General features: G+C 35.3%; 2 protein-coding genes across 3 annotated transcripts in view; one reads left to right on the top strand and one right to left on the bottom strand.

Annotated features, from left to right (window-relative positions):
- LOC137403777 (macoilin-1-like) overlaps nucleotides 1-5,280 on the bottom strand; it is a 31,297-nt gene extending 26,017 nt beyond the window's left edge. For both annotated transcript variants that reach the window (XM_068089815.1, XM_068089816.1), the window contains exon 1: nucleotides 5,117-5,280. In XM_068089815.1, coding sequence (XP_067945916.1) covers nucleotides 5,117-5,202 — 86 coding nt within the window. In that variant the 5' untranslated portion in view covers nucleotides 5,203-5,280. The remainder of the gene's footprint in view (nucleotides 1-5,116) is intronic.
- A 377-nt stretch (nucleotides 5,281-5,657) lies between these two features.
- Nucleotides 5,658-25,539, top strand: LOC137403588 (T-complex protein 1 subunit theta-like). The gene is made up of 13 exons (XM_068089548.1): nucleotides 5,658-5,777; nucleotides 7,550-7,720; nucleotides 7,861-7,992; nucleotides 8,277-8,346; nucleotides 8,572-8,765; nucleotides 11,489-11,626; nucleotides 13,459-13,530; nucleotides 14,530-14,703; nucleotides 16,669-16,756; nucleotides 19,111-19,298; nucleotides 23,832-23,996; nucleotides 24,255-24,374; nucleotides 25,290-25,539. The coding sequence occupies exons 1-13, from the start codon at nucleotides 5,718-5,720 to the stop codon at nucleotides 25,356-25,358; spliced, it is 1,641 nt and encodes a 546-aa protein (XP_067945649.1). The 5' UTR covers nucleotides 5,658-5,717; the 3' UTR covers nucleotides 25,359-25,539.
- The last annotated feature ends 659 nt before the right edge of the window (nucleotides 25,540-26,198 follow it).

Genomic DNA, 26,198 nt, shown 5'->3' with positions numbered 1-26,198 from the left:
CTGGATATTTGAAGAAAGGGTTGGTTATATCAACAAAAAAGTTAGACATGCTGTATACTAATAACTCTTAGATAGTTGGAGTAAAATGCCAAAATGATAACATTCAGGCCACAGAAAACGGAGTTCAGCAAATAAAGAGAACAAAGAGAAAGTCCTCCACAGACTAGATATTACTATTGATCAATCACCGCATGTCATTGTGCTTGACTTTGAAACACACTTCGTATGTTACCACATTTGAAAAACCAAAGTTTTCCCTAATATATTGCCAGGTTAGGCTGAAAGCCCAATACAAAAGCATGTCTTCTTCCAACTTATGAGTTGCTACACAATTCTCTGCTGCAGCTACTTAATTCAGCTGGTCTCCAATATTTCAAAGCAGTTTAAAGGAGAAAGCGCCTACCTAGATATTACAAGCTGAAACATTAAATCAAGAACTGTGTACATGATAAAACACCTACACATTTATCTACAGCTAAGCATGCAATGTGTTCAATCTAAAATTGAGAGCAACTGAGTGGGTGTGAGTTAAAGGCTCCTCTTGTCATAAAAAGCCGGAAAAGAGAGCATATTGATTTATCATCTACGGTGAGCCACTTCAAAGATTTACAGTTTGATTAAGATTTAGGAAAGAGATAACAAAATGCGATTTCAAGCCATATGAATGTATATGACTTAAAATGGACAAATAAAAATGTATGTAGTGTGACCATATCTGTAGAGATTGCCATCTTCCATCATCAAAAAATAAATCTTCAGATTAGCCTGCATAATCATTTAGAAATTCATTTAAAATTTTCACAATTTCCTAATTTTACAGCTGCTTGGTTTACATACTTGAAATCAGGACAAAATGAGGATTAATTTAATATATAATTTATAGCTATGGACTAAATTCACATTGAGTGACAATGTTGTAAATGCGAATTTTTGTTTTCCGAGAAATGGGTTCGCTTTATTTGGCACTGTAACATCACTGTCATTAAACGGTTTTAACAAATTTAGTTTTTAAAATAAAAGCTAACAAATGGATTGAATCAATGCAAAAGCGATAAAGAAAAATGAATCTTAGCGGTGGATCTTGTAAAAAACAGTATTTCAGAATATCATTAGAGACAAACTTCTTCCGACCGATTTGATGAGCTTGAGTTCTATGTATTTCTTATATACGGAATACCTAACTTACCTCATATAAAATCAGTGATAATCATACCCGAACTCAGCTGACAGCACCATATTTAGCAGAGTTTCACAAAAAACATATGTATCAATATATTTTGCTTTATATGATTGATTGTTCTACCACATAAATAAAAAATGCATCTATTAATATGAAAGAAATAAATATAACCGTCAATGTTCGACAATGAAGCATTAGAGAAACAATCAGATACATAAAACGAGCTTAATTTTGTAATGCTAGTAGACAGAAATATCACAATGCATGCAATTTTCTTAAATGTACATTGGAAATATGACGCACACTATTCTAAACCTCAACTGCATTTGCATGAAACAAGATTTTTACCAAGAGTTGGTTGCATTAGATAATTACTATGGGTTTCTATACCCCTCTGTACGACATTTTTGCCTTACGATGCCAACACTGGAACGAATTAAAATCGTATGGTGAGGGTCCACTGTACAGGTAAAAATTAGGGACAATATGTTATAAGTTATATATATATGTACAATACTCGGACGGCCTCAAAATGCAGAAAACAATGCAGGGGAGACAAATCCCCATGAACTTTGACAATTCAAAATATGGCAAGTCACTCGTTCCCAATATTTTAACATTCTTGTATCAGCTTTCATTTGAAATTTTTGTTTTCCTATGATCACCAACTGAATTGAAACTATTGAAGAGGGAATTAAATATGGTAAAATATTCACAGTAAAATAAATTAACATTTTTTCAGCTGGGAACGGCCAGGTTTATCGCAAACAGTTAAAAATTTAGAAGATCAGCCTGAAGTGCTGGCATACATTCACTTTTGCTTTGATGATTGTACGAATGAATTGCGATGCTTGCAGTGTTTGACTTGCCATCACAAACAACTATAGCATCTTTAAAAAAAACATTCATAAAAGAAATATAGAGTAGCTAATGATAAAAGCTGTTAGTAAGGTAACAGATAACTAGCAAGACGGGCAATTAAATAGTAAAGTGTAAACTCAGACATAATCAATATGGAAGAGTGTTGCAACCTATACAAGTGTAATAAAAAGTTATAATGATGTATCACATAGACAAAGATCTTCTCATTAACACTTTGCATTAACCTTTGCATAATATAGTGAGTTTTAAGGAATTGAGTACGTTAACAGTTATCCCTTTGTAACTACTCCTCAGACAAACACATAATAGAACAAAAGCTGCTCGATTGAAAACTTTACATGAGTGGTCTGCGACAAGTTTAATTGTTATTTCAAAAATAAACAATGGAACTAGGTTTTAATCTTAAATTTTCATTAAAAATAATATTTCTAATATATTATAATTATTAGAAATATATTATATATATTTCTAATAATTATATAATATATATTTATAATTATTAGAATATAAATATTATATTATAATATATTTATTATAATATAATATTTATTATAATAAATATTATATTATATTTATTGTGATAAACTATATTATTATAATAATATTTCTAATAATAATAATCATTTTTCAAAAGGTTATGCAGTGAACATGATTACTTACTTCAATAAATAGCCTGTTAAAGCAGCCTTTGTTCATTTATGGTCTATAAATATGTAAGGATGAAGTACTATAATTATTGAAGTACATCAGCAGGTGGCAGCAATAGTGAAAACCTATTGGCATAAAAAATGCTCACGTAAGATACTTAGACGATGATTGTGTAGAACAAAAATGAGTCTGGAGCAGGAAACCAGCAAAGAATGAGTCAAAATGAGTCTTGCTATAGTAGCACACATCTACTTTGTTCATCATCACACATGGTTTTAACAATCATTGCTATCTGCAAGAGTAAAAATATTCCAGAGCGATATGCTTTATGCTACAAATCTACCACGGACTTTGGTGTAAAGGGTACAATTTATTTCATTTCCTGATCTACGCATATATAATATTTATATGGTTGACAGTGTTGAAATGATTGTGCCCACTCACTTAAGTATGTATAGATGTTGCTATTGTTAAAAATCTCATGAACAGAAAAAACTCTGCTCACTTCCGAGCGTGTGATATCTCAAGGCGGTAAACAGAACATGTGCCCGTTACGGGGCAGGAAGAACTCCTGAGCTAAACCTGTGCTAAACATAGGTACGGGTAATAAAAATATGAGATATGAATTACTGTAAATCAACGTAAATATGATCTAAATTAACTTCTTTCACATATTTTATATTATTTTTTCATCTTGTTTTGAAATTCAATCAACTTTTCATTTACAAAATGGTAACACTTCAAAAAACAAACAACATAAAAAGCTGGTTCGAAAATACTTTGGATGTAAAGTAAAACATAAGCTAAATTTTTACGTCCTATCCTAACAATTTATATGCTAAGGCATTCACAAGAAGAGGCTGGATTGGATTATCGACGCTTACGAGTTATTATCTGGCCAATTGTGAAAATGCAAAGTCAACGATTTGTACATACATGCTTAGCTGCCCAAAGGCAGATCAGGGGAGACAAATCAAACATTAGTTGTAGAATGACTACCAGTAGCTTGTAAGTAGAGCAGATTGTAAAAATTATCATGCCATACCTTCTTGAACTAACAGAATTACATCAAAGAATTACTTAAGGACAATCAGGACATTCCCTTTAACCTAGCATAAGCTCAGTAACAAAAATCAATTCACGTTAGAGGTGGAGCAATGAGCAAACGCAGAGAATTTCAAGGATAGATGTCATGATCACAAAGCAGTAAGAATTTCTTCAAGTGATGTAGTTCATTCAAAAAATCATTAAAATTCGACAAGCCTATAAATAATTTCAGCCTTCACTATTATTCTCCTGTTAATAATATAGCTATCAGATAATTTCTTATCACAACTGTCAACTAGCATTAATTCTAAGTGTACATCGCTTATTAAAGTAAGCAGGCTATATCAATGAGATGCATTTGCTTTAGATTCAAGAAGTTGAACAACAAACATTTATATTGTCCAAAGCTTGAGGTATACTGGCAACTGTGAGTGGGATAATTATCTTTAAGCATGAAAGCATTTGCAGCACTAAAATGATTTAATTAATCACTTAAAAATAATGATGGCCTTTTACAAAGCTTGGATCTTCATTATTGGTCAGTTTTAATAAAATAGTAATGTACCTAAAAGACTCTCTTGGACCTATACAACTTTTGACAGCAAATTTAATCAATAAAATTAGTAAAGGAATATGACAGTCACACCAAGAAGTTTTCATATGTGTATACATATACGGTTGAAAGTAAGGAAATCTACGAATTCAATTTTCAGGCAACCATGAGTGAGATAAAGAAAAATTAATTTTTGGCGTCCAAAAAACCAATAGCAGCAGAACAAGACAAACATTGACCATGGAGGTACAAGCAATCCAAACCTCTGAACAAATATGCTAAAAATTACAGGTTAGATAAAAACATCATTTTTGTACTACAATTGAATATGAGAAAGCTTGCAACAAACATGGCTATACCCACAAGTAAATATTTAGATTACCTCGGAGTGTTGCAGATAATCAATAAGTTGATGAATTATCAAAGTGAATCTAGCATATATATGCGTTACATTGAGTCATAAAATCTGATATGGCAAACCTAACGCCTTAAGATTAGGGTATAATACATATAACAGAATATAATATATAACAATTCTAATATCCCATTGATAATGAACAGAAAGCATAGTTGACTGGGTCATTTTATCACGTGTGTTCAGATTAGACTTCAGTCTAAATTGCTAGTAATAGCAATGCTGTCGAGTTATGACAGATTATTTACGAGAAAACACACAAAAACCGCTGGCAAATCATTATCTAGTTAAGAATAGATTCTTTGTTCGATAATACGAAACGAACAAAAATGTGCATTTCACTTTTTTGCGTATTGGTAGGATTATTAGTGCCATGAGACTGTTATTTTACCTGCTGTGATTGCTTTCCGATGTCTTTTTGAATTTCAATGGACGCCGAAGTTTTCCATTTTCGACATTCCGTCTCTTCATTATCATACACTCGTTTAAATGTTTAGCAATTGCTTTGGTCTGTATACGAATTTGTTAAATAATCAGATGAAACTGCCACTAAAGATCTTGTCAAAATTAAGTGTATCCGTATATGCGGAGTCTGCGTTCCGTATTTTTAGTCATAGAGCGATGTCTGAAACTTCACGACGATGTGGACAAATCATGACGCTATATAGATAGTACGACGAATCTCAGTAATTGTTTTACTTTGTTGCTTTATGAGTCACTCGAAAATCACCTCAATCGATCAGAAAAAATGCTACACATGAATCTTTTTTAATAATTTTAACAACTTGGATATTTTATATGCATGGTTTGTTTTAGTTTAATGACCAACAAATTCAACGCCAACTTTGCATTAAATTAATAGCTTATTTACCATTTAGGTTTTTTGCGTTACTGATTTGCCGTGCAATTCTTTTTTTCTTCGCTTGCCGCATCCGATTTCATTGAAACCCATCGATTCATCTAGAAGCTTTGTTGATTTACAAAATTGCAAAATGGCGATGCACATACCACGCGCTCCTGGCTTTGCTCAGATGATGAAAGATGGTTCCAAGGTATTACTCTAGATATAATGTGTGTTAAATTTTATTTATTGTTGACATATCGTGTAGCATTTTAGTTATAGAAGTATCATACGAAGTGATCTTTAATGCGGTCCCTTTCATAAATTAGTATAGTTTTTGTATATTATATATTTTGTAACTAAGATTGCATTTACAAGCATCAAATGTTGGAAAGGTTCAAAGCATATACATTTTGAATTGTTTGACTTGTGTAAGCTCAAGCATTGTTAGTAATTCAAACAGTAAACTTTGAACCCTTAAGAAAACATCTCCTAATGTCAAAAGGACAGCATACTATAGTGTGTGTCGTCCACTGCTAGAGTACGCTTCGGAAATCTGGAATCCACATTTTGATTATAGTATACAAGATTTAGAATCCATTAACCGAAAAGCTTTTAGGTGGGCCAACAATTTAAGAAAATTTGATAGTATATCATCAGAAATGGTGAAAATGGGATGGCAAACACTTGCAGAGAGAAGACGCATCAAGGACGAAAGCACACTGCAAAAAATTTTAAGCCAAGACCTAATGGTCGATTTTAATAGATTTGTAATTAAGAACTCATCCTATTTTACTCGAGGCTCCAATATCAGACACACAATCAATACAAGTGCAATGAAACACTCTTTTTTTAACCGTGCGATGAAATTTTAACATCTGATTCTCTTATAACTAGACCAAGCGATCTTATACTTTTATCCTTCAGACTTAGATAAATAAGTCTATGCTTACTTGTGATCTTATTTTTATGCCTAATGCACCATTTTATTTCTACAGGCCTAGCGGCCACTTGAGATATTTTACAGAGATAGATAGATAGATAGATAGATAGATAGAACAAATCACGAAGGTTTTCTTTGGTGCCTTGAAATATTAATCTAAGTATAAGTGCAATCCTAAGTGTTATTATTGAATATATATATATTATTTGATGAAGCTCAAAGGCTGTTTTTCAAATGTCTTTTTTCCCGTTGAGCTTAAAAAATGGCCAAAAATCACTGTCGGTTTTTAGATTTGTTAAGACTTAGATTTGTAGGGAGAACCTCCTACAGTATTCGCCAACAAATCAGTGTACCATAACAGCTTCCTACCATGAACTGTCAGAGAACTGAAATCAAAGATTGCTTGCTAGCTGCTCTCGTAACATACCGATGCTTCTAACATACTGCTCTATAACATATAGTCGTGGCATAGTAAGACACTACTGATAAATGCTGGCTAATTACTTTAATTTATGAGGCACATCACTTGTTTCTGCTCTAGTGTGTCCGAAAGAAGAAGAGAAGACTAGTTTTTGCCGAAATGAACTACAGAGTTATCATATTTGGTTGCAATAATATTTTGGAAATGCTTAGTTCAATGCCTGCAGTTTAATTCTGTGGTGTACAGTTTTTTGTTGACTAAGCGCTGATTTCAGACCGGCCATTTCGGTAATATTTTGTACTCATTGTGTCTTATTGTTTCGAAATATAAATAGACAAATATTAACACAGTGACTCCCAAACATTTGAATAAGATGTGGGTGTGCACATACTTATGTTAAAATTAGTTTTTAGCTCGCATAAGTTAGATTGCTTTAAAAGGTTATCTCGGTATGGCATAGTCCATATTTAGTATTTTTGCTTTAGTGTGATAATGTGATTTATTCGTTAGCCCTGCTGATTTTATAGTAATAAATAACTATAGAGATATCTTGCTAACAATTAATCAATTAACATTGATTAGTGTATCTTGGAATCTAACAAATTCATATGTCTTGCAGCATTATTCAGGTCTTGATGAGGCTGTGTATAGAAATATTGAAGCATGCAAGGAACTAGCCAAAACTTTAAAATCAGCTTATGGTCCACATGGTCAGAACAAAATGGTCATCAATCATTTAGATAAGTTGTTTGTAACTAATGATGCCGCAACTGTACTGCGAGAGTTAGAGGTAAGTCCTATTTTCAGTGTTGACATTTAAAAACTTTGTTCCATTGCCTTAGTTTTTGCTATTAAGAGTGCATCATCAAGATTTATTTTAGGACCAAATAACCGCTTTATAAGTAATAATATGGAATGCCATTGTAATAGGTACAGCATCCAGCAGCTAAAATGATAGTGATGGCATCTCAACAGCAAGAGCAGGAAGCTGGTGATGGCACCAACTTTGTAATTGCATTTGCTGGATCTCTTTGTGAGCAGGCTGAAGAACTTTTGAGAATGGTAAGTACATCAATGTTCTTCTTCTTTGAACATGATAAGCCTTGTTAATACAAATCTTTTATTTTTCGAGTTTCGAGGAATTTGTGCCTGTTTTTTTTTTAGTGTTTCTGAATATTGCTCAAATAAGTTTCAGATCATTATTGCTGTTCTCGGAATGGATTATTTGCATTGTAGGGGCATCTACTGAATGTTCCAGTAGCTGTATTAAATTCTTATGTGTTTGTTGTAGTCACAAAATCACTTTCTGGTTTAGCATTATCAACTGTTGCAATCTGTTTTTGCAGGGTGTTTCTGTCACAGAAGTCATCTCAGGTTATGAACAGGCTACAAAAAAGGCCTTAGAAATTTTACCATGTGAGTTTTCCAGGCTTCGTACATAGTTTAGCATGCCAGCTCTCATTTTGTTTAGAAAGTTAAAACTTTTGTTACATCGTTTAGCATGTCACTACTTACCATTTTGTGAATTTTATTCACAAACATTTAGTATTTTTCAGCTTTTAGTTCGTTTTACATAATTCTGTAGTTGTTCAAAATGTTTCTGGTATTGCACTTGTATTAACCTGCGAGAACATTTTGTAGCTCTCGAATGTGGCCGGGTAAAAGATCTCTCTGACAGAGACAGTGTGACTGCCTCTATCAAAACGGCTATCATGAGCAAGCAATACGGCCATGAAGACTTCTTGTCCAAGCTTGTCTGTGATGCGTGCCTCAATATCATGCCTGACCATCAAAAGTCTTTCAATGTGGACCGAATTCGTGTCTGTAAGATAATGGTGAGCAGATATTATCTCACACCCTCTGTGACATATTTTATTAAGCTATTATTTACTGGAGCAGTGAATGAGGCCTTTTAGTTAACACTCTTACCTCTACCACTTCTATCGTATTCTAGAGCTATGTTGGTCAGACCTGTCATTGTGTTTCTCAGCCAAAGGAATGATGAATGTCTAATGTGGTGATGAGATTAGATCGGACATTTTTAGCTTTTTTAAAACTGATGTGCAAATTTATTTCTATCATAACATGCCAGGATAGCTATCCGGTTGCTCAAAGCTCAGGCCAGTGCTTTGAGACAAAAATCTGGTTTTGCCGTTGTAGCTCTAGCAATTATGTTGCAAACTAAATCAAATGAGTTATTCAATTTTTAGGTTAGCCATCAGTATATAAAACTGATAAATATTTAAAAACCTCTCCAAAGTCTATTTTAGATCATATGCAGCCTGTTAACATATCATTCTATGACAATTCAGTCAAAAAAACCAGTGACTCTTTTTACATGTCGGTTTTGCTATAGGCCTACGTTGTTAAATGTGAGAAGCAAGAATTATTCAGGAACCAACCTTAGAACCCTGTAGTTTAAAACATGTTTTCCTTCACATATATGATAATTTTCAAGCTATATATTATTTTTAAAAGTTTTTAATAACTGCGATAAACAAGGCCTTAATTCCTATATAAGTTATTTGGTTTGGACTAAAGTCATACTCTTGGGGTCAAGAATCAATTTGAATGTTAGGGTATGTGTAGAGTGAAACACTGGAGAGTTTTTGCAAATAGATAGGCCTGTGTCTTTATCAACTATTGAAATGGTGTGAGACGTTGTCATTTACCCAAGCCATTTAGACATTATTACAGTATTGTTTTCGGGGTAACCATAAGGCAGTTGGGTTTAATCATTTGATAAATTATTTCAGTTGTTTATGTACATCTTTGTATAGTTATTGACCGTAGAAAGCTTTTTTGTACTGAAGCTGTTTTTATTTAGGGGAAATTAGTTTTTAGCCAGATTCCTCGTTTGCGATTTGAATTTCATACGACTAATAAATGTTGAAAAGCTGCGGCATATATTTTACATAATTTACAGTAGTAATTTGTTTGTTACTAAAGGAAAAATTCAGTGCTACATAAAACCGTTTCGAAAACATTTATGTTGTTGTGTAGTAATAGATATGCTGACTTTCTGTTAGAAATAGGGGCAAAAGCCAGTGTTCTCCAGTAATACTTAGGTTGATAAGACTCATTACTCTTCATAAACTGGTGAACATGAGCTGACAACCTCTATTCTCATGTTTTATTATTGTCTATGGAGACTTTGTTGTTGTCAATCTGTAACAGGCACAGATTTTAAAGGTGCCAACAACTCTTACGGTTTAAACAAAACAGACGCTTTTACTTAATGCGACTTTGGATTGTTTTGTCGATATTCATCCTATTAGACTGATGCTCTAACCAATTGAGCTTGTCGACCACTTTATAACACCTTCCTAAACCTCTGAATCATTGAAGATAATCTTTATTCTCTGTGCTTGGTAAAGCTAATGAACAAAAAAGCTAATAATAACATAGTTTTTAATTAAGTTCCCATGCAGTTTAGTTTGATCTATCAGCATAGACTCTCAAGTCATACATAAAAGCATAAAATTGTGATTCTAACAAAATCAGGTGTCACATGGTGCAGTGACAGAAATATTTAGAAGATTGATAAGCTGATGCAAGACTTTACATGTTCAACAGATTGGCTGGTTATTGCTCGACTAGTATTTATACCATATACAGTGGATTCACCTTTGGTTAAATGCTTGATCTCTGCTTTCTTCATCCCTGTCTCACCTCTGATCAGCACAGATGAGAATAGTCTCACATCTGCGTAGTTAATTACTTGCTGAGATGCGATGTGTGGAATCATTCACTAAACTTCAATCACTTCAAATATTGATTCATACTACTGGAAGAGTCAATCATCTTCCTCTACCCGATATACATTTTTAGTTCAGTATCAAAATCATTTAGCTGAATGTGTTAAGTTCCAATGCAAGGTTAGCCGGATGATTTAGGTTTTTTGAAATGGTCAAGCCTGGCGTCTCAAAATGATCAAAATGTGTATTCATGTTATATAATATTAATAAATAATCGTTTATTTATATAAAGTAGTACATTTTGTCCTCAAGTTTTCAAAGCTATTAAAATACAAATATGAAAAGAATATTCTAGTTTTTTGTGCGATTCATATTATAGTAATTAACAAATTATATACATGCAGTCAGCGCCAGCATGTTTCATGTATTGTATTTGGTAAGTATTAGGGAAGCCATGAAAAGGTGCTTGCAGAATTTAAAAACAAAGCTACTGTTGTGTCATAACGGGCAGATGAAAACTTTCTATTTATCTCCGTAAAAGCTGCAAGTGTTACTTTGAATATACCGTCAGTTTGATGGCTGCTAGGAAGATGCTACTAAATAGATTGTTTAATCTAAAGATCTTTTAAATGTATTTAGCAATTGACTCTGTGTAGTTGCAATACCGAACACTATTCTAACGAATGCAGTTTCTTGTTCGGGGATCGATTAGAATAAAATGGTTGTCTTCTAAATTTTACATTTTCAAGGTTGTGAATGTATGTGATGAATGTGATAAGTGACACATTTTTTTACACATCCTTAATATTAATTACTTGTGTTTAATTAGGATTTTTTATACAATGTCTATGATTTGGCAGGGTTCTGGTGTGACCATGTCTAGCATCGTAAAGGGAATGGTCTTCAAGAGAATAGTTGAAGGAGAGGTGAACAAGGTGGAGAATGCCAAGATAGCTGTTTACTCCTGTCCTCTGGATGTTACACAAACTGAAACAAAGGTACGTTAACTGGATGGCATGACTGGCATTAGAGTGTTTACCATGCATAAAGTGGCTCCCAAGACATGTTTGAAGTGTTGCGCCTAATTCTAAATTGCTCCTGTATAATTTTGGTTCTACATGCAACTGCTACTTGCTGATAACTGTAGGGAGTTGTTATCTCCCTAAAATATCTTCCCATTATCTCCTGAGATAACTCAGACAGTGGTTATCGCCAGCGCAACTGAGCTTGTCATTGTCTACACTTTCATACTTCTCTGTATTAGTAAATCTATATAACTACAGAAAGCTATAGCTACAGAAAGCTCAAGTAATGAATTGTTCAAGCAATTTAGGAATCATTAAAGGCAATCAGGAAACATCTTTAGGAATCATTGAAGGCAATTTTTTTACTCCCTATAGAGTTAATGGTATTTAAAGGTTGATTTGCAACAAAATTCACATTACAGTTATTTGGTATCAAAAGATTCACCATGTCTTACTCTGCTGTGTTGTATGTGCAAAATATGTGGAAATGTGATTACAAGCTCTTAAAAGCTCAAAAACGAGAAGCCGCCATAGATTGGAATCAGTTTATTTCTCTGACACTGTCATTATACATGTATTTGGTTATTGTCTTGTCACATGATGTTTTCACATGAAATGAAAGGTTCAATATAAAACTTATCGTAGCACTAGTTTATGACAAAGTTATTTATTAGGAATCATTAAAGGCAATCAGGGAACATCTTTAGGAATCATTAAAGGCAATTTTTTTACACCCTATAAAGTTGGTGGTATTTAAATGTGTAGCTCTTTGGTATAACTGTAATTAATGTACAGGACAAACGAGAGTCACTTCAAGACAACTGATGATGTCATCATTCTGACAGTGAAGATTAGATGCTTAAGTTGACTTATTCTATATCATAGCATTTGTAGTTATTGTATTTCGGAGCAGATAATTGCGGCTCTTATTACTCGCAAAAAACTTCAAAACTTGTGTGAGACTTTTTACTCGCTAAGTTCTCGTTACTAGTAAATCGATGGCTGGTTACAAAATAAGTGTCTATCATCACGTTACCCTAGATACACACAAACGAGTGTAATGTAGGTGAGGCAGGACTAGAACTTGTTATAGTTTTTGTAAGCTAACATCTTTATTTACCTTTTGTTAATTTTATACTTTAGACTTTTATTTTTTGTAACTTCATTGTTAAAAGTTGCAACACCTCGAGGCCCTTGCTTTGGTTGTAGAGTTGAATGTTTGTTTGATCGTTATGCTATATTTTACGAATGTCATCTGTGAATGACGAACTTACTCAAAATATTAGTAGATTTCATCAGAAAGTATCGGTATGTTTCTTTTATTTGCAATTGTTTTTAATGTTTGAGGTGTTCTTACTGCCAGGATATTTCAAGATGAAAATTGACAAAACATGATCATGGTTAGACGCATAGAAGAAAAATACAAGCGAAATGACGTCACTAGTTTGCTATAGTTGATATCGGCTATTGCGTTCAAATTGCAGCGTAATGTTTAACTCTTCGGTCTGTCTCTTCGCAACCAATGATGTCATAATCACACTCTCGCTTGATCTGAACGTTTTAACCTTTATCAGGTTTGTCGATTTTAATCTATAAACATCCTGGCAGTCAAATCACCTAAAACATCAAAGACAATCGCTAATGATAAAAATTGCCAATACTACTACTGAAATCTACTGAATTTTTGTGTAAGTTCGTATGTGAAGGCACTCATAAGTAGGGAATTGACCTATTTATGATTTTACTATTTGCTATCACCTCTTACCTAGTAGACATCAATCCTTTACCCAGTCTGTTGTCTGCAGGGTACTGTCACGATTAAGACTGCACAAGAATTGAAGGACTTTAGTACAGGAGAGGAGGATATGGTCGAATCGGTAAGGATGTTTGCATCTCTGGTTACAGCTTTTCTTCAAGTCTGTCGGTGTATTGTTAACCATTGTTCCCCTGGTGGTTAATTCTTATTATAAACTGTTTTATTAAAAATCTCAGCAAAAATGAACATCAATGTGGCAATCTGGTTTCACACGACAATGCTTCTTTTGGAGAACTCGTTTGGGAAAGAAAACTACATTTCTGTTCAAAGAAATTTACTTGTGGAATAATTTTTTAGCTAATAAATGCAGTTTTTAAATCCAATGCATTTTCAAATTTTATTCTATGATTAGTTCACTAACAAATTTAGACTATTGGTTGTTGATTGCTGGTGCTAAATGGAATCTTCGTACTGCATGTGCTTTGCTTGCTGTTGCGTGAACTCATTATATGAGTTTTACTTTTACGTGTCTCATTTCAACTTTTATTTGGTAATGTTTGAACTCATGTGTAAAAGGCTTGGTCTCCATATCTTAACCACGCTTAGTGTACCATGGGGAACTGGATATCTGCAAGTACTACTGTAATTACAAGCAACTGGTCATGTGATCTGCAAGTACTACTGTAATTACAAGCAACTGGTCATGTGATCTGCAAGTACTACTGTAATTACAAGCAACTGGTCATGTGATCTCCAAGTACTACTGTAATTACAAGCAACTGGTCATGTGATCTGCAAGTACTACTGTAATTACAAGCAACTGGTCATGTGATCTGCAAGTACTACTGTAATTACAAGCAACTGGTCATGTGTTTTCTTTAATCCTGACAAGTAATGTCTGGTGAACTTTGCATTTATTATAAGAAGACCTTGGAAAATGATATTGTCACTATCACAACCAATATTAATGTATGGCAATTTTGGGCTTAAGTTTTGACTCTCTGTAAATTAGTTGACGTAACAACTAATTTACAAAGAGTGAACAACTCTACATACGCGTAAATGCATGCAATGCTTTTCATTTTTGCTGCCAGCTCATAGACATTGCTACTGTTGACAGCAAATTAAGGCCATTGCTGACACTGGATGTAAGCTGATAGTGACAGGAGGGAAAGTGGGTGACCTTGCTCTCCACTACTGCAACAAGTACAATCTCATGGTTCTTAGGCTACTGTCCAAGTTTGACTTGAGGAGACTCTGCCAGACTGTAGGAGCTACAGCTCTGCCTCGTATTGTGAGTTCATATATTTAATCCTTGCTAAAATGTCCTTTTGGATAGTAATTAGTGACTCTCCTACTGAGTTTCATCAGGCACCCTTGTTTCATCAGGCACTCTCCTGCCACCTCAGAGTTACTATCTATCTTTTATTAGTGTTATTTTCTTTTATAGTTGATAATACACAGGAGTTCTCGTTTCAAATAGTTCTCTGATATTTACCTGTGTATTTCCACCAACATGAGCATGTGTATAGTTTTATCTTTTAAGATATTAATTTTTGAGTAGTTTTGGTAGTTTTATAGACCCTTCTTTGTTTACTATATTTTTCTCTTCTAGGCTTTCGTTTCTCACCAGCTTTCAAGATATTTTGACCTTTATCTTATCTGCTTTGATTGAGTTCGAAATTGTCTCGACTACAAATCATAGAAGCAGTAAAACCCAAGAGGATGTGACGCTATTTCACTTCGCTAAATTTGTGCGAAGGCATTCATTGTGATAGTGCTATTCACTATCATAGAAATGCTCACTGCTGATGGATCCAAATCCATAATACTCGCCGAAGCTCTCCCTAATGGAAGCAAAAACATTTAAGCATTGCGGTCGATTGTCATTAGAGGTGGAACGAGACAGGTTTTTTAAGCTCGAGACGAGACTCGAGACACTGTCTTGTAAAAATTCGAGACACGAGACAGTAAAATAATGAGCATTTGGTGATGATTTTACTACACAAGTACTAGCTACTTGGTATATATAAAATTAATAAAACTCTTTTTAAATTGAATTTTCACCTGGTGTAAACGATTTAAATACAACATTTTAATAGTGATATGCATGTAGTTTTTGTAAACAAAAGTGACACAAACAGCTCTAAAATACCGAAGTTATATATTCTAAGAATTTTGAGCTTGATTGATCATAATTATTATAAACATATTGCTTTGTACATGTATATTTTTACCATCTATTGAATACTTCTTACTTTTTAATGTAATGTGTAATGAAACCGATAGCCGTCACTCTACAAAGAAATATCGCAACTAAAAGAACACACGATAACACTTTCATTCTTATCGTTTCATTAAAGTTTGCTTTGTGTATTAGCTGTAGTATGTGAATTATATTTAAATTGTACTCATGAAATTATATTAATTACTGTATACATGTATATTCTTACATTGAGCTAACAAAACGTCATTGTTAACCGAGCACGGACTATGGTCGACACAGCCTTTCGTTCGTTTCTCCGTGTCCGGGCAAGTTTTACCCGCGATTGGTAGTATATACGCAAAAGAGGTCCGAATTTTATGAAGGGCAGTTGGTGTTTAGACACGATACGATAAAATACAGACATTTTACCCGCAAAAGTCTTATTTATTAAATTGGATTATCCGAAGAGTAATTAGATACGACCCGGTATCTGTTTTAACGACACAGAACCGAACTAAAAAATAACAGGGCCGTTATCCGGACTACATGATTAGACTCAGTGGCCAACATAATCAGTAGCAACAGGTAGTAACGGACCGGGTATAACTTTAAAGGCAGTTGCCCGCAATCCATTACAATATATGGAGTTGTTGCTATCGCAAGAAGCCATGTTTTAACAACCGTGCGCAGGCGCTTTAGTTCTACTTCCTGTCTCGAGTTTGGCAATAGTTAACTCGAGACGAGACCGATACGAGACGAGACAGGTCGATACTCGAGACGTCGCGTGTCTCGTTCCACCTCTAATTGTCATCAGGCATCCTGGATTAGTTAGCTGAACTAGTTCACTGAGTAACTGTGACCCGAATGTGAGTCTACTTTAACAAGTTTGGTTTTGAGAGGTACATCACGAATCTTGAAAATATCTATTTAGTGCAACTCCGAATTGTTGATACAATAGATTGCGGATTAATTGGTAGCAGGCAACTCTAAACCCGTTTGAAGCATGGAAATAGTGTATTGGAGGCGTATGCTAAAAGATCTGGTGTGTTACAGACTCCGCCCACACCTGAAGAAGCTGGATATGTTGACCATGCTTATGCCGATGAAATTGGAGAGCAAGCTGTTGTTGTCATCCGTCAAGGTTTGTACTCTTAAGCATCATAGTGTTGATGTAATGTAGGCATCAATAACCTCTGCCATGTGAAAGGGATGTTTTACAGACTTCTTAAATCGATGAAGCAATTTCAGCAGAATATCGTTCCATGAATAGTTGAGTGATATGATAATGCATGTACAAGGTCATTGTGCTGCAGTTTTGCATTATCGTTGGCAGGCCTGTATTCCCTGGTTGCAAGTTGGGGGCTGCAAATGTTAGGCGACTAGTTATGAACACCTTGGGGGTTTGGAGGAGGGGCGGTATAAGCCTACCAGCAGGTTTCTCTCATGTAGGCCTCAACCGGGCCGCTCATGTAAAGTTAAAAAAATTGTCGGAAAGTATAAATATTTTTCTATTATTTGAGATTTGCTTGTTTTGGGTGATATGACTGCCAGGACGTTTTCAGATTAAATTAGGCAAAACTTGACCGCACCTAAAACGCTCAGAAAAAAGACATCTCTTTCTTTTGAGTGTTTTAACAAAGCTCAATTTTGCCGATTTTATTTTAAGTTCATCCGAAGGTTTCCACGCTTTCGATGGGCCATTGCCAAGCGGATGTTTGGTAAATCTTTACCTTTTGCAAACCTTTATAAAAGTCGTTAACAATAATATTTTGCCGAGGATGATAGTGATGACGCCTAAGAATTACTAAACGTTATGTTTATTTCTATGGCTTGGAATAGTAATTTTCTACATCTACAGCGATAAAAACCGTCTCCATAGCCGTTGGGCAAATAACTGTGTGAGTAAATGACGTTGAGGTCGAGTCATCTAAAGCAATTTATCATTGCGTGTGAACAGACCAATCAAATCCGTTCAAGTTAACCTTGTGTTCAAGACAAAATTTGTACATTTTATCCGAGGGTGAGTTATCCGAGTTTGACTGTTTGACTTAGCCGCTGAAAATTCCTAAAATGTTGGGGCCGGCCAGCCGCCCCAGGGAATATGGGCCTGATCGTTGATGTATATCCTAAAGCTACTAACACGTCGAGTGTTCATTGGCTTTTGCAACATTCTTACATAGTAGTAAATCAACAACAATAGTAATGGTTTTTTAGAGTACATAACCAAATTATCTTGTTTGTTTAGCGAAAGACTTTTGGAACATTCTAATGAAAACATATTACTCAGCTATGAAAATCAGTAAAATGAACCTCTACAGCTAGTTTAGATAGTTGAGTCACCACTTCTCTATGATTGAACATCAGACTCCAGAAAAAAACATAAATGGTGGCTATGCTCTAACCACTCTTAGCTAACTGAGCAATGAGTTTTGTTTAAATGGATTTTGAAGAACAAATTATTGGTGGAATTTCCTACTAGCAAATATACACACCGACAATAGGTTAATGTTCAATGATGTCATGAAGAACAATCCAACAAGAATCGGAAACAATAAGTTTTTCTGTGTCTTTGTTACCAAGGGACAGTAGCTGCACCAGGCAATAAAATCCCAAGTTTCTTTTATTATTGTAGACCATGGTTAGTTTTTCAAAAAATCTATGGAACCATGTTTTGCTATAGTTGCAAAAGGTAGCTTCAAAATCAAGCTGATTTGGACCTGTAATAAAAATGACAACACGTATTCACAATATATCAACAGTTGTATTTATACATATGGAAAAAGTTTGGACTCAACATAAATTTCATGTAATGCATTTTGGCAGATTTTTAGGGCCAGAAAACTAGCCAATAGGTATTTATTACAGTAGACGTTAAATATTTGTAGAAGAAATAACCTTTGTTGAGGAATCTCGTAAATAAATGGTTAATAATGTGTTTTAACCCTGAAAATATGAGGTCATGCGATCAGTTTATACCAATGTATGAAGCTAATGGTCTGGCTTGAATTTGCATTAAGCATCATCTTGGAGCTAATTTGTTCTTGTTTCAAAAAAAGTTTGAGGGAAAAAATATACACTAATTTGCTGAATTCTGTTTTATGAACAATAGCCCTTTTCAACCGATTAGTTCAAAAGTTTTCTTTAAAAATGCTTTGAAACATACATAGTGTGTGCCAACTGTTTATCTTAAATAAAACATATTATGAATTTTTGTTGTAGAGAAATGGTAAATAATAGAATGGGCAGGGTTCTTCGGGGCAGTCTCTAGTAAGTTTAAACTAGCTCTCATCCAGTCACATAGGGTTAGTTTTTAGTAAGGTTGTCATTTATTAGAAAACCGTATTATATTTGTGACAAAATAACGTGGCAAATAAAGTGGCAGTGATAATAGAAAATAGGCGGTGTTGCCCACTGCGAAAGTATGCGATGCAGGTGCCCAGTAGCTGTTTACTATAGCTACAATACTGTAGCCTACATCTCGGAGCTCTCTTGCAGAGAAGGAAGACAGCCAGTTGGCCACCATAGTGATCAGGGGCTCCACAGACAACCTCATGGATGACATCGAGAGGGCTGTTGATGATGGAGTAAACACGTTCAAGGCGCTCACCAAGGACAACAGGCTTGTGCCAGGTGGTGGTGCTTCTGAGATAGAACTTGCAAAGCAGATTACGTCTTATGGCGAGGTTGGTGATTGTTGACAGGTTTCTGGCTTTTTCCACCTGGTTGCCAATGGCAACAGTCGGGACCATGCAGTTATCTAGAACAAAATTCTAGACTGAACCATTGTAGATGTTTTAGTGAGCCAAAGGCTTTTAACTTTGGTTTAGCCCAAACGTGTCCAAAGTCCCGCCTGCGAGCCAAATGCTGCCTGGGGTCAATTTTCATCCGCCCCGCAGCCTCTGTCGTAAAATCAATAACATCTAGCCCGCCTGTAGAATTAACCCTTTGAACCCTAACGGCCAATTTGCCAGAATAGTGTAGGGTGTCAAAATCCCTAACAGCCGGAATTCTGACATTCACATGACTTTGTTTACAAAAGCAGTTTCTAAGTAACATCGTAAACCAATCAGATTAATTCTTGCGCAGGATGTTTGACCAGAAATGTCTCATCCATTTGTAACAGTTTTCAAAGATCTTTACTTCCTTCAATTTAATAACAAAATCTATTAGAACGGTATCGCGAAAAAATTGATACCACTCGTTTGTTAATAGGTCATAAATGATTTTGATGCAGATAAAGAGTTTTATGATACTAACTATAATTTTCCAATATATTTTAAATCATGAAATGATAATGAACCTGTGCTCAATGGATATGATGCTACTGTAAATGTTTTTACGAGTCTTTTAAAATCTTACAAATTTTTAGTTTTGGCCCGAATAATGGTGACGCACGTTTTTTTTTTGTTTGATGACATTTGCTGTGGGTTGCTCGACCTTTTTACTAATGTTTTACCAAATATCATTATATTAACAGCATGTTTAGTTATATTTAATAAGATTGTAAACGCTCCGGGTTGTTGGACAGATTGCTTAGGGTTACTGGCACATGCTAAAAAACAACCAATGTTCAAAGGGTTACCAAATTGGGCAGAAGCACTGCTACCTATGTGTTAAACATTTAAAAATCAAATCAACATATAGCTACTGTCATATTTTAAACCATAATTGTCACGTACAACTTTAATCGTATTTGCTAGGTAAATCAGACACGCTGATTCCGATTTTGTACTCAAAATAAAGATTAGTCCTCTAACTTTCAGAGTAATAAAGGCTTTTTTACAGCATTTTAACATCGGTCTCGAAAACAACATGATCGGCACAACAAGCTCCGCCCATGAATACGTGATGTAACCTAGCTTTTTAGGAACAGAATTTACGTAGGGATGTTTAGACCGATTTAGAATAATAGAGATGGGTGTTTTAAAATCCATTATTATCTAAACTCAGCCTTAAAAATAATCTCAGTCTTTTCTGAAAGGTAGATAAGCTATTTAACATTGCATATTTAAAAAAGCGCAATAACAACGCTAGCTTGTGATAAAACCGCGCTTTTCGAGCTCACTTTTCTCGGCGTTCAGTCTATTTAAACATCATGTAACAAAATACGAGCAATTTTACATAGTTTATATACCTTTCATAAAAGACTGAGATTATTTTACAGGCAAGATTTAGATAATAACGAGTTTTAAGACACCCATCTCTATTATTCTAAATCGGACTAAACATTCCCAACTTCCGTTTCTGAAAAAGCTAGGTTTCATCACATATTTGTGGGCGGAGCTTGTAATGCCGATTGTGTTGTTTTCGAAACGGATATTGAAACACTTTAAAAAAGCCTAAATGACTTTGAAGGTTAGTGGACCAATCCTTATTTTGAGTACAAAATCGGAGTCAGCGTGGCTGATTTACCTAGAAAATACGAGAAAAGTTGTTTGTGACCAGTTATGGTTTAAATGATCCCTGCACTTGTTAATATGCTTGCTACTTGTTCATTTTTCTGTAATTGTGTTTAAAAATTCTATAAATATTAAACTGCCATGGTGAGATGTTGTTTTGTTTTAAATGTAATTTGTTCCCAAGAGTACAATTACTTCTGTTCAACTTTTACAAAAAAGTTAGTCTTAAAAAGTTGAAGTTGAGTGATTATTAAATTTCAATTATAATCTCAATGCAATTTTTTTATGCATGTTTCAAACGAACCAAAACACATGCTTAAGATAGCTGAAATTAAAATAAGAAGCAAATATGAAACACAAATTGGCTCGATAAAATTTATTTAAATTAATTGTTGTTATATGCATAAAATGTTTGCCAAGGTTCATTCCCTAATTTTTTAACACACCAAATCTGGCCCCCTTTGCAAAAGTTTGGACACCCCTGGTCTAGCCCAGAGCCATATAGTTTCACAGAGTCCCGCGACAAAAACCAGAAACAAAAACTTCTGATTCCAAACAAACCTGATCGACATACTGATCTGTAATGGAATATTCATACCTCGTTCTCAATACCGTTTTTTTGCTGTTACTTTACGTTTTTACAAAAACGTTATTAGTAGCTTTTTGTAGGAAATTTTGTTCTCTTTCAAATAGCTTATGATACAACATTCAATTTTTAAGTGACTGCCAATGGGAGTAGTTGTTGTGGATTGATGTTGCGGCCTCTCCATTATAACTTATATAAAAATAGTAGGCGTGGCCTGTTTGTTTGGAAACCAGCAAGCTCCTTTATACGGTTCCGTGGGTCGCGAGACTCCGTGAACCTATACGGCTTTGGTCTAGCTTATCCCGTTGTGACTATTCTTCAACGGTCGTTAATTTGGGAGTCGTCTATTCTATGACGATAGGATAGACGATTCCGAAATTAACAACAGCTATTTCGGCTAATAAAACCATTTTTATGTTTGTTTTTTTTTTCAAATAATCACTGGCACTGATGACAATAAGTAAAAGACTGTTTACTAGTGTGAACTCTTTAGTCTGTACATAGATTAGTTCAACTGCAATTTATATTTTGTGAGCCAGTTTGAATAAAATTGAATTTAGTCTCTAATTACAGTATTTAATTCACCTTTACTTAAAACAACAGTCTAAACTAGCTCACTTGTTCATCATTCCAGTCGTAAGGAACACGCAACAAGGAGAACTTGCTCCCAAAACAATGCTTGCAAATTACCTTCGCTTATCTACGCTCTGAGAAATAACAACATAGTTCATCAATGTTTTGTTGGCAAATCTAGTTGCTAATATAAGATGTTCATGCTTGTAGCTTGTTTTTATTACCCTAGGACACTTATGTATTCGCCTCATCTAACTTTCGCGTTTTCGTGGAGTCATCCTCTCGCGAAAATTTCATGCGCGAAACTAAACTATCATCACGAACGAGCGAAAAGGCAAAATTAAATAGCTTTGTTCATTGATAGTCCAAGAAAAAAATGGCAGCAAGCGATCAAATTGCTTTATCGACCTCGCCCACACCATTCTACTTGCGGTTCACAATTACAAACTAGTCCCAAATTGAATTTTTTTATTATCGGTGAACCAGGCCCGCGTTCCCTGGGGCAGCTGGCCGGCTGAGCCGTCCCAACTTTTTAGGAACTTTCTGCGGCTACGTACAGTCAAACTCGGATAACTCGCCCTCGGATAAAATGTAACATTTCATCTCGAACACGAGGTTAACTCAAACGGATTTGTTTGCTTCGTTCCTACGAAATGATAAATTGCTTCAGATAACTCGACCTCAACATCATTTATTCGAAAGGTTATTTGTCCAACGGCTATGGAGACGGTTTTTATCGCTGTAGAATATCACTTTATTCGAAGCCATAGAGACAAACATCAACTTTTAGTAGTTCTTAGGTGTCATTATTATCATCATCAGTGGCAAAACATTCTTGTTAACGACCTTTATAAAGGTTTGCAAAATATCATGTTTTACCAAACATCAGCTTGGCGATGTCCCATCGAAAGCGTGGAAACTTCCGTATGAACTTAAAATAAAATCGACAAAATTGATCTTTGTTAAAACGCTCAAAAGAAAAAGATGTCTTTTTTCTGAGTGTTTTAACTGCGGTCAAGTTTTGCCTATTTTAATTTAAAAACGTCTTGTCAGTCACGTCGCCTAAAACAAACAAATTTCAAAAAATAGAAAAATGTTGATACTTTTCGATAAAAATTTTTAAAACTTCACAAGAGAGGTCTGGCTGAGGCCCTACATAAGAAAAACCTGTTGGGGGCGTACACTGCCCCCTCAACACCCCCAGGTGTTCATAAATAGTCGCCTAACATCAGCCACCCCAACTTGCAACCAATGAATACAGGCCTGCGGTGAACTGAACCTGAAGAATCTAATTATGTTTGTTCCACTGCATTTATTTTCACATCACTATATTTTCGCACTCATCAGAGCTGCAAAATTAAGGTGCAGTAAAATTTTACTCTGAATGCTACTCACGAAATTAAATACTAGCGAAATATAAGTGTCCTAGGGTACCTCTAACTTGATTGCGCTTATGTTTACCTCTTCCCCTCTGTGTTTCACTTGCTAGATCTGCGACTGTTTAAAATCTGCAATGTGCTAAGGCTGCGATGGATAAGGCGCGAAGTAGCTGGGAACCGCTGTGATTGCATTTTCACCCATACCCGTAGGAGAACCTACAAAGATTTCTGCTCTCTATTACGTGCATAATTATGCTATTTCATGCTGTCTTCTTGCAGACATGTCCCGGGCTAGAGCAGTATGCCATAGAGAAGTTTGCACAGGCCCTTGAGACAATGCCTACTATATTGGCAGACAACTTGGGTGTCAATGCAAAGGAGGTTCTCTCACAGCTTTACGCAGCCCACCAAGAGGGCAAGCAAAATGTTGGTGTAGATGTGGAGGTGAGACTGACTGTTACTGTATATAAAGTTATATTATGTCTGTGTAACTCATCTTTCTAATTAAGATATTAAACAGATGAGTATCTATTACTTAGCTTTTCATAGTTTTCATACATCCACGAGCAGGAGTTGTCAGTCCTTATGGACCCAGTTTTATGACTTTTTATGGGAAATGATTATAGCCAAAGACAATGTGGTCGAGTATGAGGGTTACAGCTCCAGCTGTTATTAGTGAAACTGTATTGACTTGTGTTGTAGGCGGAAGGACCAGGAGTGTGCGATGCTGTAGAAGCTGGAATCCTTGATCTTTATCTCACCAAGTACTGGGCCATCAAGTTCGCCTCACAGGCAGCTTGCACAGTGCTCAGAGTTGATCAGGTAAGTGGTAGTCTCAGTCGGAGGAGTGTAGGAATAAAAGGAGGGTCTATTGCTGACTGCTAGCGATTGCTATTCCTGCTTATCCTTTCACTCCGCACGCATGGCACTAGCATACGATAGCAAGTGATGCTTTCATTTCATCACTGGGCAGCTAGTCTTACGTGCCAAGGAAATATCGTGTGGTGTCCAAATTTAACACATTTTTGCGAGGTATTAATTACAAGCTCCTGTGGGCTTTGTCAGCCTTCGGAGTGTGCAGCTTGTCAACATTCTAGGGTTTGACAGGCTTGCTTCTCTTCTCGTTTATCTCCTCCTCCTGCTTGTCAAACAGCAATTAAAATCTAAGTGGCTCGGCAATGTCAACTTACCTGTGTGTTTTACTTCTTTTTATTGCCTGTTGAAAATATGCAGATCTGTATTACTGCTGTATCTTACCTCACTGTTTTTACTCAAATCACATTCACATGGGCGACAGGATGCGGACTTCTGAAGTGAAAGCGTGTATATTAAAAGTTAGTTTTTATCTTTGTTCGTTATTCATGTGCAAGGTTATATCACATCTTATTGTGACTCATAAAACATGTCATTCAGCTTTTTCATGTTGCCAATCCGTTTATTAGACAGTTACATTTTGATTGCTTTGTCCAGATATGGAGGCATTGCTAGTTTATGACAGACACAGGTTGATAATTTACTCATTGTCCGGTGTTAAAGCAAAAATAATGTTTTCAGCTGATGCACTTTGTCTCTACTAGCAAATCTCTAGACCTGTAACCATAAATTAATGTCCTTATCGAGAAGCTCCTTTTGTAGTGGCCATTAAATGCTCTTACATAGTTTAACCTGTCTTAACCTGTCGGTTTTTCAACTAACATATATGCTTGTGTTGTTTACTGTTTTCCTGCCTCGCTACAGATAATCATGGCCAAGCAAGCCGGGGGACCGAAGCCGCGCGAAAACAAAGATTGGGATGAAGATGATTGATCATTTTTAGAACTAAATTGCTGAACAAATGTCAACATGTGTGAGCTTTTTGTTGTATCGTTTGTGAGAGGGCAACTCCTTGTTACTTTAAACAGTATATGTAAGTGATTTTCTATTTTATCCTATTGTATCACATGTGGATGGTTTTCTTTACATCCATAATAAAATTTGATACATTTTCGTTTTGGTTGGCTTTGTGGCAGCATTCCATCATTATACTTGACGCCCAAGAAACACTTGAGTGCGGTGGAGATCTCTTGCCATGCTACTAATTAGCAAAATTTTACATGGTGCCGGCCACTATTAAGAGAGATATGACAACCGCAAAGTCTATGCATTTTGTAACCATGGTTATGGGACAGATACATTAATCGCAAGTAATTTTCTCATAAAGCAATCTATAATCATTCAGAATGCTTGCACAAGATCAGTAAACCAAGTTAATAAAAAACACTACATCTTTAGCAAACCATGAAAATCTCTTCCAATTTTCAGAAACCCTCTCTTCAATTATTCTGCTTTAATTTGGAATGCAATATAACATGTAGTTATTGACAAAACATCACCATAACTTTAGGAGAGATGCCATCTACCATGTTTCTCAGATGGTTGGCTGACAAGTTGTCTGGGTATCCTCATCTTGGCGCATACCCAATTGTGTCCAAAACATTTTTCCCCACATGCACATTTGAATGATTCGTTCTTACAAGTTGGCGTTTTATATAACAATGGATAATTTTAACCCCGTATACATGTAGCATCAGTTAAAATCTGTTGTAGTGTGGCTAGTTGATTGTAGGAAGTGCACGCCTTTTTGGTGGCTTATATTTACCAATGACC

This window comes from Watersipora subatra, chromosome 9 (genome assembly GCF_963576615.1).
Source record: "Watersipora subatra chromosome 9, tzWatSuba1.1, whole genome shotgun sequence".
NCBI lineage: Eukaryota > Metazoa > Bryozoa > Gymnolaemata > Cheilostomatida > Watersiporidae > Watersipora > Watersipora subatra.
The sequence above is the reverse complement of the archived record's forward strand: the minus strand, read 5'-3'. Positions and strand labels throughout refer to the sequence as shown.